Source organism: Cyprinodon variegatus, unplaced genomic scaffold, assembly GCF_000732505.1.
Source record: "Cyprinodon variegatus isolate N-32 unplaced genomic scaffold, C_variegatus-1.0 Scaffold553, whole genome shotgun sequence".
Classification (NCBI taxonomy): domain Eukaryota; kingdom Metazoa; phylum Chordata; class Actinopteri; order Cyprinodontiformes; family Cyprinodontidae; genus Cyprinodon; species Cyprinodon variegatus.
Window position 1 is genome coordinate 266,776 of NW_015151006.1, and position 14,682 is coordinate 281,457.

The 14,682-nt window shown below is 38.8% G+C and overlaps 2 protein-coding genes across 2 annotated transcripts in view; both read right to left on the reverse strand.

Annotated features, from left to right (window-relative positions):
- LOC107095506 overlaps positions 1–12,648 on the reverse strand; it is a 14,874-nt gene extending 2,226 nt beyond the window's left edge. The window contains exons 1-17 of the mRNA XM_015391636.1: positions 12,645–12,648; positions 12,558–12,592; positions 9,569–9,718; positions 9,327–9,455; positions 9,128–9,166; positions 8,848–8,982; positions 8,647–8,773; positions 6,959–7,135; positions 5,911–5,945; positions 5,143–5,304; positions 4,913–5,047; positions 4,313–4,351; positions 4,074–4,214; positions 3,735–3,823; positions 3,601–3,624; positions 3,185–3,485; positions 1,069–1,273 (exon numbers count right to left, since the gene is read on the reverse strand). Of these exons, the coding sequence (XP_015247122.1) occupies positions 1,069–1,273; positions 3,185–3,485; positions 3,601–3,624; positions 3,735–3,823; positions 4,074–4,214; positions 4,313–4,351; positions 4,913–5,047; positions 5,143–5,304; positions 5,911–5,945; positions 6,959–7,135; positions 8,647–8,773; positions 8,848–8,982; positions 9,128–9,166; positions 9,327–9,455; positions 9,569–9,718; positions 12,558–12,592; positions 12,645–12,648 (1,927 nt within the window). The remainder of the gene's footprint in view (positions 1–1,068; positions 1,274–3,184; positions 3,486–3,600; positions 3,625–3,734; positions 3,824–4,073; positions 4,215–4,312; positions 4,352–4,912; positions 5,048–5,142; positions 5,305–5,910; positions 5,946–6,958; positions 7,136–8,646; positions 8,774–8,847; positions 8,983–9,127; positions 9,167–9,326; positions 9,456–9,568; positions 9,719–12,557; positions 12,593–12,644) is intronic.
- Positions 12,649–12,656: 8 nt separating this feature from the next.
- LOC107095507 overlaps positions 12,657–14,682 on the reverse strand; it is a 13,857-nt gene continuing 11,831 nt past the window's right edge. Inside the window, exons 14-18 of the mRNA XM_015391637.1 lie at positions 14,171–14,311; positions 13,987–14,060; positions 13,869–13,892; positions 12,991–13,610; positions 12,657–12,853 (exon numbers count right to left, since the gene is read on the reverse strand). Coding sequence (XP_015247123.1) covers positions 12,672–12,853; positions 12,991–13,610; positions 13,869–13,892; positions 13,987–14,060; positions 14,171–14,311 — 1,041 coding nt within the window. The 3' untranslated portion in view covers positions 12,657–12,671. The remainder of the gene's footprint in view (positions 12,854–12,990; positions 13,611–13,868; positions 13,893–13,986; positions 14,061–14,170; positions 14,312–14,682) is intronic.

A 14,682-nucleotide genomic window follows, 5' to 3' on the forward strand; every position in this document is an offset into this window, starting at 1 on the left:
AAAACATGCAGAGCAGGGGGCGTTGAAGACCAGAGTTAAAAAACACTGCCTTAACTATTAAGTGTCACTCCCAGTGAAGTCTCACTTGCTGCTGTGGAAGGAGGCTTGTTTGAAGGGGGAAGGGGTATAAACTATAAAGAGACGTCTTCTTCCCTCCAACGGTAAAGGTAAGCAGCCGTTGCTATGGCAACACAGTGGTGCCCCATGTGTGGCTGTAGCTCTGTGGCGTAGGTTAACGTAACATTAAACATTTGCCCCTTTCTTAAAACAAATGTATACGGTCAAATACAACCATTTCAAAGAGGACCTTCCATTTTGGAATTACTTACATTTTTTTTTTTCATGTACTAATTTATGATTATCTGTCAGCGTGACAAAGATGCAGCCAACCAGCACGATTTACATTTGGCGGAACGTGTTTCCTCTCCCACCAGGCCGCTGTTACACCTGCTGCAAAATTCTGATGCACTTGTTATTTAAGGACTGAACGGTCAACTCGCTCTACCCACTAGGGGATTTGGGATGGCACTTAATTTGGCAGACCCTCCGCGGGTACGCGCAAACGGAGGGTAAGTGCTCAGGGTTAGTGTTTAGGGGTCAGTTTGGGATTGAGCCCAGGTGTTTTAGGTGTTAAAAGCTGTAGGCAGGAAGGATCTTCTGTAGTGGTCTGTCATGCACCACATCTGGACAAGCCTCTGACTGAAGACACTGAATATTTTCTGAAGCGGATGCTCACTGTTGTCTATAACTTCAAAGATTTGATATATTTTGACCAAGATTAGGGGAAATCTTTACTGCAATCTACACAAAAGGACAGATTAGTTTGAGATTTTTAGACTTAACTGTGTCTGGAAGTGTCCGTTTTTTTTCCTGTCAGATTTTTTAGAGTGCAGCTCTCTGATCACACCTGTTGGTTAGGCTTTGGTACTGCAGGCATAGTACGGTCCGCCTCATTATGAACAAACAGATAAGTCTTTGCAGATGATGCATTTAAACCGGTATGTTGACATTTGAGGTTGGAGGTTGTTCTCTGTGAGGAATCCCTCTCTTCTGCTTGATCTTTCTCACCTGAGGATGCCAAAGGTTTAGCGGGTTTTGAAGAAGATGAGGAGCTGCTGTTTGCTGACAGAGAAAATGAGTTGGAGGTCTTGCAGTTTTTACTATACTCTGGGTTATCTCCACTTAAAGATGATGAATGTGAATTCTTCATTTCTTTGTTGGTCTGCTCAGAGGAGGAGGAGCTTTCAGAGTCGCTTCTTTCTTCAGTGGAAATCTAGAGAAATATATGAGAAAGATCAGGAACTCAGAGTTAAAAACAGAGCTTTTTGTTAATCTTCAATATTAAAAAATAATATTGCTTTAATATGCTCCAACATGTCTAGTGGTGAGCGGCTTTTACATTGCGAAAAGTAAATTTTACCCTCTTTTAAAAGAATGAATCTTATAGAAACATGTTTAATATCTAACTAAAAAAGACATTTTTATTGGTTTTTGAATGAAATTTTCAGATTTGTTTTAATGGTAAAAAGTCGTTATAAAGAAAATAAAGAAATGGTAAAAATCAACAAATCTTCAAACTCGTAAAAATGTATAATCCTTTGCAAATATAACAGTAAACACAACAACACACATAATTGACCTTTTTGTTTACATCTTTAATCTTGTTTCTGAAGCCTCTGTCACACCTTGATGATTTAGATCAGCGTATGCACGACGTACGAAAAATCTGGCAAAAACACTGGCATACGTTGGATTGAAGTCATGGGTACGTTTTGTATAAGTTATGAGCACGCTGGCACACGTTGCCATACCGCAAGTACGTCAAAAAATTCTGAGCATGAACAAAATTTCCCGACGTATGCCAGGGAAAGCCATACATGGGCCATAGGTTACAGGTAAGTTATCTGATTGTTGACATTTGTTAAGTATAAGTTACTCATAAGTCGTGGTATCTAGCTCTATCTGTAGAGGCAAGGATGCATATTGTCTTGTCTCTAAGGGTAGGGTGCATGTGTTAAAGGTATGTATGGGCATGTGTGGGTGGAGCTAAAAGTGGGTGTTGGCATGTGTCTGGAGCTGAATGATTGTCTAATGAATATCACCTGGATCTGCTCTGGGGCTGTTTGTTTGATTCAGAGAGAGGCTAAAGCAGGGGGCCAATATTTCTGTTGACCGCAGGTTTGAAGCAAAATAAGTCTGCAAATCTACCTGTTTTACAATGCTTCACAGAAAAGGTACAATAAACATCCCTAACTGCAGAAAAGCTTTATGTTTCTCTTTGGATTCAGCGCGTAGAATAGATCCCTGCTCTCCGTGACAAATTTTTGGATGATAGTCGCCTACACCATCAGTAACTTGTGCATAACATATGTGTAACTTATCAAAAGCTTTTCTCCAAAGCATATCAATGAATTTGACGTGTTCCAGACGTCTTTTTGAAGTACTGCTACCATTTAGTGGCGTATTGCAGTGTTTTGGTATAAAAGGGGGTCTACAGGAGGAAACCGTGAGTACTCCTCCAGACTTCATGGTGAGCAGACAAGAGATGAAGGATCCGGCAAGGCTGAAACGGGAATACATATTTGCTGTCCTCCAACATCAGCATGATCTCATCAATTGGACTCCAGTATCAGTTTTAGGGTTAGCAAGAAGGTGAGTGTGATGGATCCTCCCTGCGTCCATGGCCATGACCAACAAACTTCCTAGCAGACATGACGCCGAATCTGCTGCGACTGCAAACATTTTTCTTTACATTTAATTTTTCGTTTAGCGGCAGCTAAGTTAATACCACAATCAAATAAATATTTTTATGCAGGCCGAGCTCCTCGAGGCGCAATACTGCATCCCTCAGGACACCTGCTTGAGCATCATTTCATGCAATTTAGGCTGCCATGCGTTATGCATAAGTTAGGCTGTTGCAGGACAAAAGTTCTGGACTTGTTATGAATACTCTATCTATACGCCCAAAATTGGAAGAAATACATGAAAAGTTCAGTGTATGCGAGCGTTTTAGAAGATTATGGGATGTCAGGCTGGATAAATCATGAAGGTGTGACAGGGGATTTACTAAGTTAATTGCACCGTGGTAAACTAGGAGCCACAGGTTGCAGAGTACAGGGTTTATCTCCCCTTTTTTTGTAAAATATATACATATATAGTAAAAATAAATATAGAATAAAATCACCTGCTTGCTCAGAGTGGAGCTCTCTCGTTGATGTTTGAATTGAAGAATGATGCTTTTTAGTTTATTCAAAGAAGCCAAGTCAAACTGAGGACTTTCTGGTTCTTTATCTGATGGAAGCAAACTTGGGTTTGGAAGATCAGCACGGGCTGCTGCTTCCTCTTCCATCCCTCTGCACGCCAGCTGAGGCGACTCTGATGGAGCTCTCAGCGATGAGGCCTCTGTAGAGACACTGATGGCGTCACGCTCAAGGTTCACTGCAGTCTTCTGACATTCCTTCAGTCGCTCCTTTCGACTTAATAAACTATAATAAAAACAAATATCAGGGAAAATATTCACTATTTTTAGATCATCCAGTAAAAAAGTTTAATCCTAGAGACACAATGGCTGAAAAGTTTGACCATGAAAGAAATTCTCACCGTTCAATGCGTCCAACCTGCCTCCTGAAACATTAGGGGGAAAAGAAGAAAGACAAAGACACATTCTTAGAAAAATGACAATCTTTCATTTTTATCTAATGACCGACTGTTATGAATGAAGTTCCCACACTTACCAAGCTTCATGCTGCTCAGACATTTTGCACACGGATAAGTTTTGCATCACCTTTGATACTCCGCTGGACTCTGCCATCTCGATGTAAATCTGTTAGCAGATCAACAGTAGAGGGTGCAGCAAACAAATGAGTGAGAAAAGAAAGAAATTATAACACAAACCTCCACTGAATGCACTGTAAAGCTTTTCATTTGGTTATTGGCCTTTTTTTGCACACCATGAGTACCGCTCTCAGTCAAAACTATTGATTGTCCAAAAGGGAAATGTACAATAACTAAATATAAAATAAGATATTTAACTTAATATTTTAATGTGAGCTCATTTCTGCTATTTATCGTACCCTGTTGGCGAGCGGCAGGAAGCTGGCAAAACTAGCCAATGTCGCCACTTTCTTCATCACCATCATTGCGATCTCCTGGTTTGTCCCTGAAACCTCCACACAGAGCAGCCGCTCCTCCAAAGACTTCAGATCTGGAACACGCTGGAAAACAAAAAGGAATTTGGTGTCAATTCAAAAAAAGGAAAATAATGCATAGAAAACAGGGAAACTTTTATTAAAAAAAGTGAAATGTGACTCACAATATTGCTCCATTGCATCAGAGTCCTAAACATGGACACCTGGAACAACAGCATTCAGTTTTTAACATTCACTGCATTTTATATACAATTACGAACTTTATAATAATAGAAATAGGAGCTGAAAATGCAACATAAGAGCAGTGACAAATGCTCTTATGTTGTTAAAAACAAAATAATGCAACATGGACAAAAGTGACCAGAATAAACTGCTGATCGGACTAACAATGTCTCACGTAAACATCTAAGTTAGAATATTCTGATTGTATTGGGAGGAAGTTTTTCTTTATGTGGGAGGCTGACCTGAGTATGCATGCGTTTCCCACAACAACGTAGCGTACGGTTCTTCTTTTTGTTTACATGACCTCTTTCTTTTAGTCTGATCAGCCGTTTAAATTAATCACTAACCGTAAGTAGACAGTATATATATTTTATTGTCTACAACAGCGCAAGCACATCTTTAACATCTAAGGAAATGTTTAGGCTCGAGTTAATGCAACATCCTGAAGCAATCCTTGATTACCATGACGACCCATCCTACATCCAGGTAGTAATAGCAGTTACTGATGGAAAACAGCCACAATTTCAATGTAAATCCCTCACCTCACTGGATCCAAGGTGAATATCCTCCAAGACTAAATGAATCTTAGGAATAAAGTCTTTTAAATAAATTGGATTCGTGTTCTGATCTCGAAGAAATCTTTGGCAATCGTCGCTGCTGCTGAAAAACACAAAAGCCTGCAAAATGAGAAAGATATGAAGAATCAGGACGCATTGAAGCATTTTTGTTTTACCTGGAAAAAAATGAGGAAAACATTGCTGCAGCTCTTTACCCTTCTCTGGAGTGGTAAAACCACAACATTGTTGTAGAGAGTGTGAAGGTTCTGTTCAGGGAAATACTTCCACACCAGCAAAGCCACATCCTCTTGTGTGTAGGTTTTATTTGGAAACCCCGTCAACATGATGATGGGGAACTTCAAATGTTGCTGAGAAATCTACAAGAATAAAAATTTTATTCTTTTATTTACTGAAAATTGGAACAGGCTTGAAGATAAAAAAACAAAAAATATATATTTTTGACCATATTTTTGGTACTATAGAGTGCACCTCACTATAAGCCACACCCACTAAGTTTTCTTCAAAACTTGGAAAAGTACATATGTTAACAACGTCGGAATACAAGCGCTTATATCTACTGAACTGTCTCCCACCAAACCTTTTTCATCTCTGCAGGAGTTGCACAGTGTCTCCTCATTGATTCAACAGCTTTAATGTGGTAAATAAATGTAAGATGTGTGAATTTGGGACATTTATTTTTTTGCTGTGCCTGTTGCTATAGCATATCCTTGTGCTAACTGAAAATTAGCCCTTTCTTTGTTTTCAAACATCGATTTCCACCCCCTGGTGTTAGGAAAAATCCACAATAAAGCTGCAACTTGGTATAGGCTGCATGGTTCAAAGTGTGGAGAAAAAAGTAGAGGCTTATAGTCTAAGGAAATAAGATTTCCAAGTCACAAGATTTTTTTTTTTTTTACAAAAATAGCCAATTTATTGCATAGTAAATAGAAGAGTAGAATTTTGAAAAAAAAAACCCTACATACCTCCATATACGTCTTCTTATTGACGGTCTGATAAGCTAGAAGTGAAAACAAAGCCAGTTTACACTTCATATCAACATGATTTACAGCTAATATGAACTGAAATAACAAGGCAGAGGTCATTCTCTTTCGTAGTTCTGTAACAAGAAAAGTAGACAAAACACAGAAAACTAAAATAAAGAGTTTCATTAAAAGTCTTTAGAAAGAGAGAGAACATTATCAGAGTGAGCTCAAAGGTATTTAAAACACTGATATTGTCAACATTTCAATTATTCCAGCGAATTAAAGGTACAGTAGGAGATCTTTTCCGACAAATTTTTTACCATGTGGCTTAAAGATCTCCCCACAGCCGCTTAGCAAGCAGTGAAATAGAAGGTCTGGAAGTGAAACTAAAATAAATGTTCCCTGCTACAGTGAGAAATAAACAAATAAACTAAACTGTTTGCATTTCTAGGTCTCTGTGCAAGTTGCTGTTTTCATGTTTCAGAATCTCTTCCTCCAGCATAAATGACCAGATTTATTGGTTACAAATCATCTTTATTTAATAACAAATGTATTGTTATACTACTTGATTACTTCATACATTCATCTGCATTCTAAAAATTTGCACCGTTTTACTCCAATTGTACATTCGTATAATTATTAGCATGTTTTCGGGCCTTTGTATAAAACTTGCAGCCAGTTTGATGTTTAGGATCTGTTAACTCTTCCTGCTATGCTAAAATTATTTTTTTTTTACCATAAACTCAGAATTGGTCTCCTCCAGTTACATTAAGATCTTCTGGTGGCCACTTCGGGAGCCATTTTTAGACAGAAGGTTTAGAGTTTATTTTGAAGTTTGAGCTGTATTTGCACTGGATATGTGAATCTCAAAGGGAAAGATGCTTTTTAATAACTGCATCTAGCATTTAATCTATTGCTCCTTTTCTAGTCCAGGAACTGTCTAAGAACCTGATCAGGACTCAAACAACTAAATGCATCAGATCGACAAGGTAACTGACGGTTTAACACCTGAACCTCACTTAGAAATGAAATGTTGTGCTTGTTTTACCTGGGATGTTGAAATAAGGAGATGCAGTTTGAAGCACGTAAGGACTTGTTTTTGTGGTATTCCAGAAAGGGCCCTCGCTTCCCTCTGGAATGGGCAATGGGTCTTTCCTCTGGACGCTGGCTCCGGTTGAGATGTCCTCCCTGAGAGGCGAAGCTGCCACTGCTGCTGGAGTCAGCTCTGCACAAACCAGAGATGAATATGTAGATATACGTCTACAGCTACAGCTGCAAACAGGGGGGGGCTCAGAAAGCGTCGCCAACGATTGTGAACTTTCAGTCTACATGTTTTCCAATGAGGCACAGCAAGGTTATTTATAAAGCACATTTCAGTAGCAAGACTTTAGAAAAAGAAACATAAGAGAAAAACAACGATATCTATACATTGCATTAAAAGAAATCAATACATTAAATGAATAATAAAATAAAAGAAAGATTGATGAGAAATTAATTTTTCCACAGCAAAATGAAAGACCGCTGTAAGAAAGATTAAAAAGCAATTTAGGGTTTCAGCAATTTTATAGTTTTCTGGAAGGTTATTCCGGATAAGTGGAGCAGCGCTCCTTTTTATAAACCGGTTGTACACATCTTTGGCAAACCCCCAGATTCCACATCCTCAACCCCACCCACGTACATCATGTTAATCATTGAGAACACATCCACTGTCTACGTACTTCTTCTCCCTCAGTCACCGTCAAAATACGGAGCCGAGCCGGCCAGGTCAAGATCCGCAATTGCAATCGCAGCAAACAGGAAAAAGAACGCCGAGAAGATCCCGTTTCTCAAATTAAAATATAGTAACGATGGATTCGTAACTACAAATTAGAGCATAATTCTTATACATTCCCAAAAACTAAGACTGTTTAATTTAATGAGTGACTGCAAACTGAGAGGCTTGAAAGTTTCTTCAAATCCAGTCACAACAGCTTCGAAGAACGTCTCTCACATCTTGAAAAGAAAGTTTTTATTGCAGTCAGCATGAATGAAGAGATGCTGAGTTTGGAAGTAGAGACAAAACATTCATACAAGCCAAATTTGATCCAAGTAACAACGGAAAAAAAAAAAAAAAAAAAAAAAAAAAAATTGGGCAAAAAAGGCAAAAAAACCGGAAGCCGAAGGGGAATTTAAAATCCCCAATTAATTTCCCAAGGGGTGCCCCAATTTAATTTTAAAAAAAATATAGCGCATGCCCTTTTTGAGCTCCAAGGAAGTCGGAACAAGCAACAGGAATAACCGCGGAGGCTTTAGGCTTTGCGCAGGCAGTCTGAAGCAGAACGGGGCGGTCACGGAGGATGTGGGATTTCGTGTGTAAAAGAGCTGCTCAGCTCCTTTTACAGACTGGTGCAGAGAGTGGAAGGTGTCGTCCATGATGGATGTAAGCTTGGACAGACCCCACCTCTCAGCCTCACTTCCTCCATTGAGTCCAGAGGGCAGCCCGGGACAGAAACGGCCTTTCTCACCAGTTAGTTCAGTCTCTTTCTGTCCCGCTCTGCACTGCCAGTGTTATGAGTTCAGTCCAGTTTATTATTGAAATGAACACCCAGGTATTTTACGTTGTTTTTAATTAAACTTTTTCATAAGTTTGGATAAATATTTACAGTTTGAGAGTAAAAAAAAGCATCCAAGCAGGAAGAGAAGCAGAAGCACAGGGGTTGGAATGAGCTTATCTGGTGTATAAGGAGCCTAACTCACCTTTCGGAGAATTCAACATTTCATTTTTCTTTGTCTGCTGACCATTAAGAGAACTGGGACCTTTCCAGGACATGTACCAAACTGCCAGTCGATTGGCATCTGAAGCGTTTTCACAATGAACAAAAGCCTGGAATAAAATACAAAGTTATGACAAAGCTTGGACATCCTCGTCTTCAGGGCTGCCAGTGTGTGCGTCGTTACCTTGGAGAGCAGTGGTAGGTAATTTCTCACTCGCACAACTCTTTTCAAAGCTTCTGGCAGACCTTTGGCTTTGCTCGGCGACATGTTGTTAAAAAAAACTATATTTCTTGTGTCGTACGTCATCTGCTGTTTTTGCTGGTTGATCATAAGAAATGCTCACAGATTAAATTATTTTACTGGATTAAATAAACCAAAAAAAAAACAAAGCTACTTTGCATCAATGTGAATAAATAAAAAGAAAAAAGAATGTAATAAGTCAGTTAAAAAGCTAAATACTTACAGGGTGAGCGAAGGACATCAGAAATCCATAAAACTTAAACTGGAAAAAGAAAACAAGACAAACTTGAATTAAAATGTGATTTTTTTTTTTTGGTGCTAAAAAGGCTCATTAAATGAAACCAATGATCTTCTCTGTCAGGAATAATCAATCTATTCTTAAAGCGATGCCAATAGGAAAACAGAGCTTCAGAGAAACTTGCCAAACTCATTGAGGCAAGGCCTCTGATGACGTGGAAAAAAAGCTTGGACCCTTTGAAGACGATGTTTGTCCACGGCAACACTTGGAAGAAATGTTGCACCTCTTTCACATTTGGGGAGATGAAAAAAGCCTAAAAACAAAAAAATAAGCTCAATTTCTTCAATAATCTACAACAAAACGTCTTTGAACCTGAAGCAGGACCTTAGGTGCAACTAAAAAAAAAAAATGGAGTTTTATACTGACCATCTGCGACTGAGGAACGATGAAGAGTTGATCTCTTTTACAACTGATTCCAAACCCCTTAAGCAGACTGATGACGTCTGCTTCGGTGTAACACTCGTTGTGGTACGGTGGAAGGCGACTTATCGCAAGGATAATTTTGAAAGACAAGAACTGCAGATGAAACATAATGGGAAAGTTTAGAACAAATAAGAACAATTATCTCTGCTGAGATGTTGGTGCAGGAAAGTCATGTTTAAAAGATTAAAAAAGAACAAGAAAAAGTGAAGACTATGGGGGGAAAAGCAGACCCAGGCTGAACCTGAGCAGGATATGTGATTGATTGGTTATCACTGCTTCCACCGGTGGAGGAAATCTGTCTCAACTATGAGGTCATTTAGCAGCTGCATTAATCACTAGGCCACAAATGAACAACACTTATTACAAGGAAAAGATAGAAATCATGATAATTTAGGCGAAAAAATTAAACATATTGGAAAAAAGAATTATCTACAAGAATAACCACTCACAGAAGAGGAAAAGCTTAAGACAAAAGGATGAGTGAAAATGGACAAAAAAAAAAGAAATGCACATATTAAAAAAGATTAAAACGCTTGAATTTCTTTTCCAAAATGCTGCTAAACTATAAGTTCTAGAGACTAGACATAAAGTCTTGACATTTGTGACCACTGGGACTTCATTTTAGAGCTTATTTTAAAAGCCTATATTAGTGCTAAAAGCCTGTAAGTTTCACAGATAACGGCTTAAAGGTATAGAGGATGATTTTTCATTTCTGGGTGGATCATCTAAATATGTGGTCTTCCTAATTGTCAATCATTCTCAACTCAACTCAACTTTATTGTCAAATGTGCTACATGGTAAACATACAACACAGATGACATTTCAGTCCTTTCAACCCCACGGTGCATAATAAAATATAAAATATAATGAACCATAGCATAAAAATAAAAATAGAAATAAAAACCTAAGATATAAAAATATTAAAATATTTAAATATGCAAACAGTAGTGCGAATGGTGCAAGTAGTGCAGCAGGGTGAAGACATTGTGGGCGGGGTCACCTGCGATCCTTCTGGTGATATGTTTATGAGCCGTCGTACGTGCTCGTCCCGTTAGCTATTGTTTTCTGCGCACTTTCAGCCTCATATGTGTGGTGAGCTACGGTTTCAGACAGTCATTGAAGCTCACCTTTCTCTCCACCATTCTTTGAAAATGGCCGAGGGTCGTAAGAGAAAAAGTGTCTATGAAGTGAATGAGTAGAAAAGAAAGGCCTCAGAGGAGGCAGAAATATCCCAGAATGCTTTGTGCAGAAAGCTCTCCACACAAATCATTATGGGATTTGCTGTCACTCGCCATAGGCTGCCGCTACCCGACGGCGGCCACTAATAACACAGATGGCACAGGCACCACACAGTGGAGGAGGAGTAAAATGACCAGCGGGGAGCAAAAAGCAGTGATCACCTGTTCGAACGCTCAGTTAACTGAGTTTGGTATAAAGTCCACCATATAGTCCCTGCTCTATATAGTGATGGACGGATTTTGGGGTTAGGGTGGATGTTTGTTAGCCTGACGTAGTCCGACTCAATTCTAGTCAGAATATGAGTCTGATACTGCTCCATAGAGCTGTGATTATGGGGCGTGTTTCGAACGAACCAGGAAAAACTCAATTGGATAGACCTACAACCAATAAGAGCAACGTAGTGCATGACGTATGTTAAGCAACGCATAGTTGTTGTCAACAAAAATCAAAGCGTGCAGTTGCACGCCTATAATAAGAAGATGAGCCTTGATCGCATTTCTCTGTTCCTCTTTTAAAATTAATTTGCTGTCGATATCTTCTAGAACAGACCTAATAGCAGAATCTACACACCTCAACTCTCCAGCGGCAGCCATTGTTGTTGTCACCCATGCGCGCTTTGGTCACATGGTTGATTATGTTACTGTTGATCATCTGTCCATCATCGTATAAAGCCCGCCCTGACAATTTGATTGGCCCACCAGATATTGTGCAAGCATACTCACGCTACTATTGAGCAATGCCAGACCGAACTTCCCGACCTCAAACGTTGTGGGCGGGACTAAGTTCGGAATGGCACCCAGGCTAGGATGTTTGGGGACAGTAAGCATGTATGAGCTATGAGAAAAGCAACTTTTAAACAGAGCGTGCACGAGGAGAAATGGGCTTGTGCATGTTCTCGCACACACATTTTTATTTAAGTCGGAAAATCCTCCACAAAACCTTTAAGCAACACTATCTCTAATCTAAAAATGGAAAAATATCCAGTTTTAAATTCCCACCACCACAGATTTCTAACAACTTTTATTCCAGCTCTACTGGTTTAATCTCTACACTTCAACCTTATTGTCTCACCCTTCAAGGAGGCGACGGTTCTGCATTTATATTTAAAATCTATTTACTTTAAAACTGTATAAAAATGAATAGTCAGAAACTACTACTTCCAAAAAAGGTTATTTTTTATTATTTTTACCCGTCCTGGTTTCTCTAGAAAAAAGGCGTCTCTATTTATTGGTCTCTGCCTGGGAAATTATTTCCCTCACGTTTTTATTATCATTATTTCTGGCCTACTATATAAAGCTTTGAACTCAACACCAATTCTGACTTTTTGATTTGAAAAAGATTCCTAGATGGGAAGCAAAACGTCTTTAAACTTGGAAACAAAGTCCAGAGGATTGTTTTTTTTTTTTACTTTTTTGGAATTTTCCTCACACCAGTGTATCAGTTTACATTTGCAAATTGTTATGCTTGTCTTTAGAATTTTGTTAATAAGAACCTGCCTTATTGCAAGTGTTATTTCTCATATTACAAAATATTACCATGAAAAGTAAAAAGAATCCTGTTTAAATGTCTTTTATAGCATTAAACTAGAACACCTTTAAATCCAGATCTTTCAAAATTTAAATCTAAAAGTTTGTTTTAAAATCAACTTTCACAGAATAAATAAGAGTTTATAAATCCTCAGTGACAAACTTACCGCAGGCGACAAGATGGTCTTGATATCAAACTGACCTGAGAGGAAAACCAAAAATCAATAAGAAGGCAAAGAAAAATGGCGGCTGACGCATGTATTTCTGATCTTTATATGCAGTTATTTCATACGGAGCACAGATGGTTTCAAAAACTGCTGCATCTTCTCTCCAGGAGTCAGAGGAGACGCTTCATTTGAAGGTGCTGCAGCAGTGGGCTCTGATTCTCTCTCTGCTGTTGAGGATTTAATCTTCGCTTCAATCTCTGCAGAAGATGCTGGTTTCTTCTGATTCTCCATAAGATCTAAAGAAAAATAACATTAAACAGATGATTAAGACCATTTCCCATAAAACTCATTCAAATGAAATAAAAGTAATGTTCCCTCTTTAGCTCCAGAATAACATTCTGGGAATGAAACAGCAGCCTGCAGCCAGAAATACCAGAGTTTGCTGAAATGTTGGTTTTGGTCTTCAGATCTTCTGGCTTCAGCTTCATGCTGTTCTGGACCTGTGCAGGAGCTTCTTCCACAGAGCTCTGCTGGGTTTCTGAGTTGGTCTCTGGGCTCTGATGTGGATCATTTGGAGGTTTAGATGCCTCAGTCTGAACTGTGCCGCTTGGTATCGGACTCTCTGTGGGTTTTTCATCTGCAGTTTCTCCTCCTTTGGATTCAGCTACATTCTCACCTTTGACCTCAACATAAACATTTGGAGCCTGTTGGTTCTTCTCAGGAGATTTCTCATTTCTACTTTCAGTCGTCTCTCTTTCAACCACTGTTAATCCTCCATCTTTCCCACAGGAATCCAAACTGTTTGGTGAAATGTCCCTCTGAACATTGGGCTCAGAGTTTTTGATCTTTTCCTCTGATCCAGATCCATTTGTAGCCAAATTCTCAGTCATCAGATCTCCTTGAACAGCAGGTAGGGTTTGTTTTTCAATAGGAGCATTAGGAGACGGTCCACTCTTTGTAGCTGAAGGTTTAGCATTGGTGTCTTTGGTGTCCAGATCAAGACCTAGTTTGGTCGGGCCAAAGTCTTTCAGACGCTGTTTTAGGCTACTCACACTGAAATTAAAAGAAGACACAGATTACATAAAAACAGAATAAAACACTTTTTGTTTAGGTAAATAAATACTCAGTTTTGTTTCAGTAAGGGCAGAAGTAGGGTATAAATTCTACTCTTATTGATAAACTAAGGCTTCAAGCTCAGAAAAGTGTTACATTTTCATTAAAAGGCATAAATATGAAGTATAGAATTTAACATTTCAAATATTAAGACTTTTAAGGATGTCATTTTTTAAGCAAATTTTTATCAATACTCACGATTCAACACGTGGAACATTATTCCTATATTAGGGTAAACGAAAAGATCAGTAAGTTGATGAATATTGCAACTAACTAATTTCCTTTCAGATATTAAATATTAAAGAGAACAACATACCAGGCTTTAGCTGCATCTGGTAGCCTTGAAACCACCAGGTTTACTCCACTAGATTCAGCCATCTCGATGCATAACTGAAACAAATTAATACAAAAAAATATTCTGATTTTTTTTAACATATCTTTTTGGCCCTAGAATTAAATGCATGCTTTGTAGAAGCCGTCTCTTGTTTCTGCTGTCCTACCCTGTTAGCAAGTGACAGGAAGTTGACAATGGGAGAGATGTTGGCCACTGCTGTTAGGATGCAGTTGATGAGGTCTACAGAGGTCTCGGAGAGCTCCACACACACCAGCCGCTCCTGCAGACACTGGAGCTCTGGGACGTGCTTTAAAAAAAAAAAGTTACTTTATTTAAAGAAATCAGGCATTCAAACAATTTAAAATATGCACAGAGTGAACTTTAACTTACGGCATTGCTCCATTTCATCAGAGTTTGGTACATTGTGTCCTGCAAAAAACAACAACCAACAAAATGGTTGTAATCATCATATAATATTGAACGCCCTGCATCCTAAAACCATTTTACATTTAAGATATTTATATGCATGGAATTTGGGATAGTGATAATATGTAATGAAATGCTTTATTTCTAATACATTTCTGCAGGGGGGTGTGAGGGAATCACCTCTTTCTGCTACAAAATGATGGGGAGCCCTTTGGTTGCTAGTCTAGTTAGCCTTCTTAGATTGCTACTGAT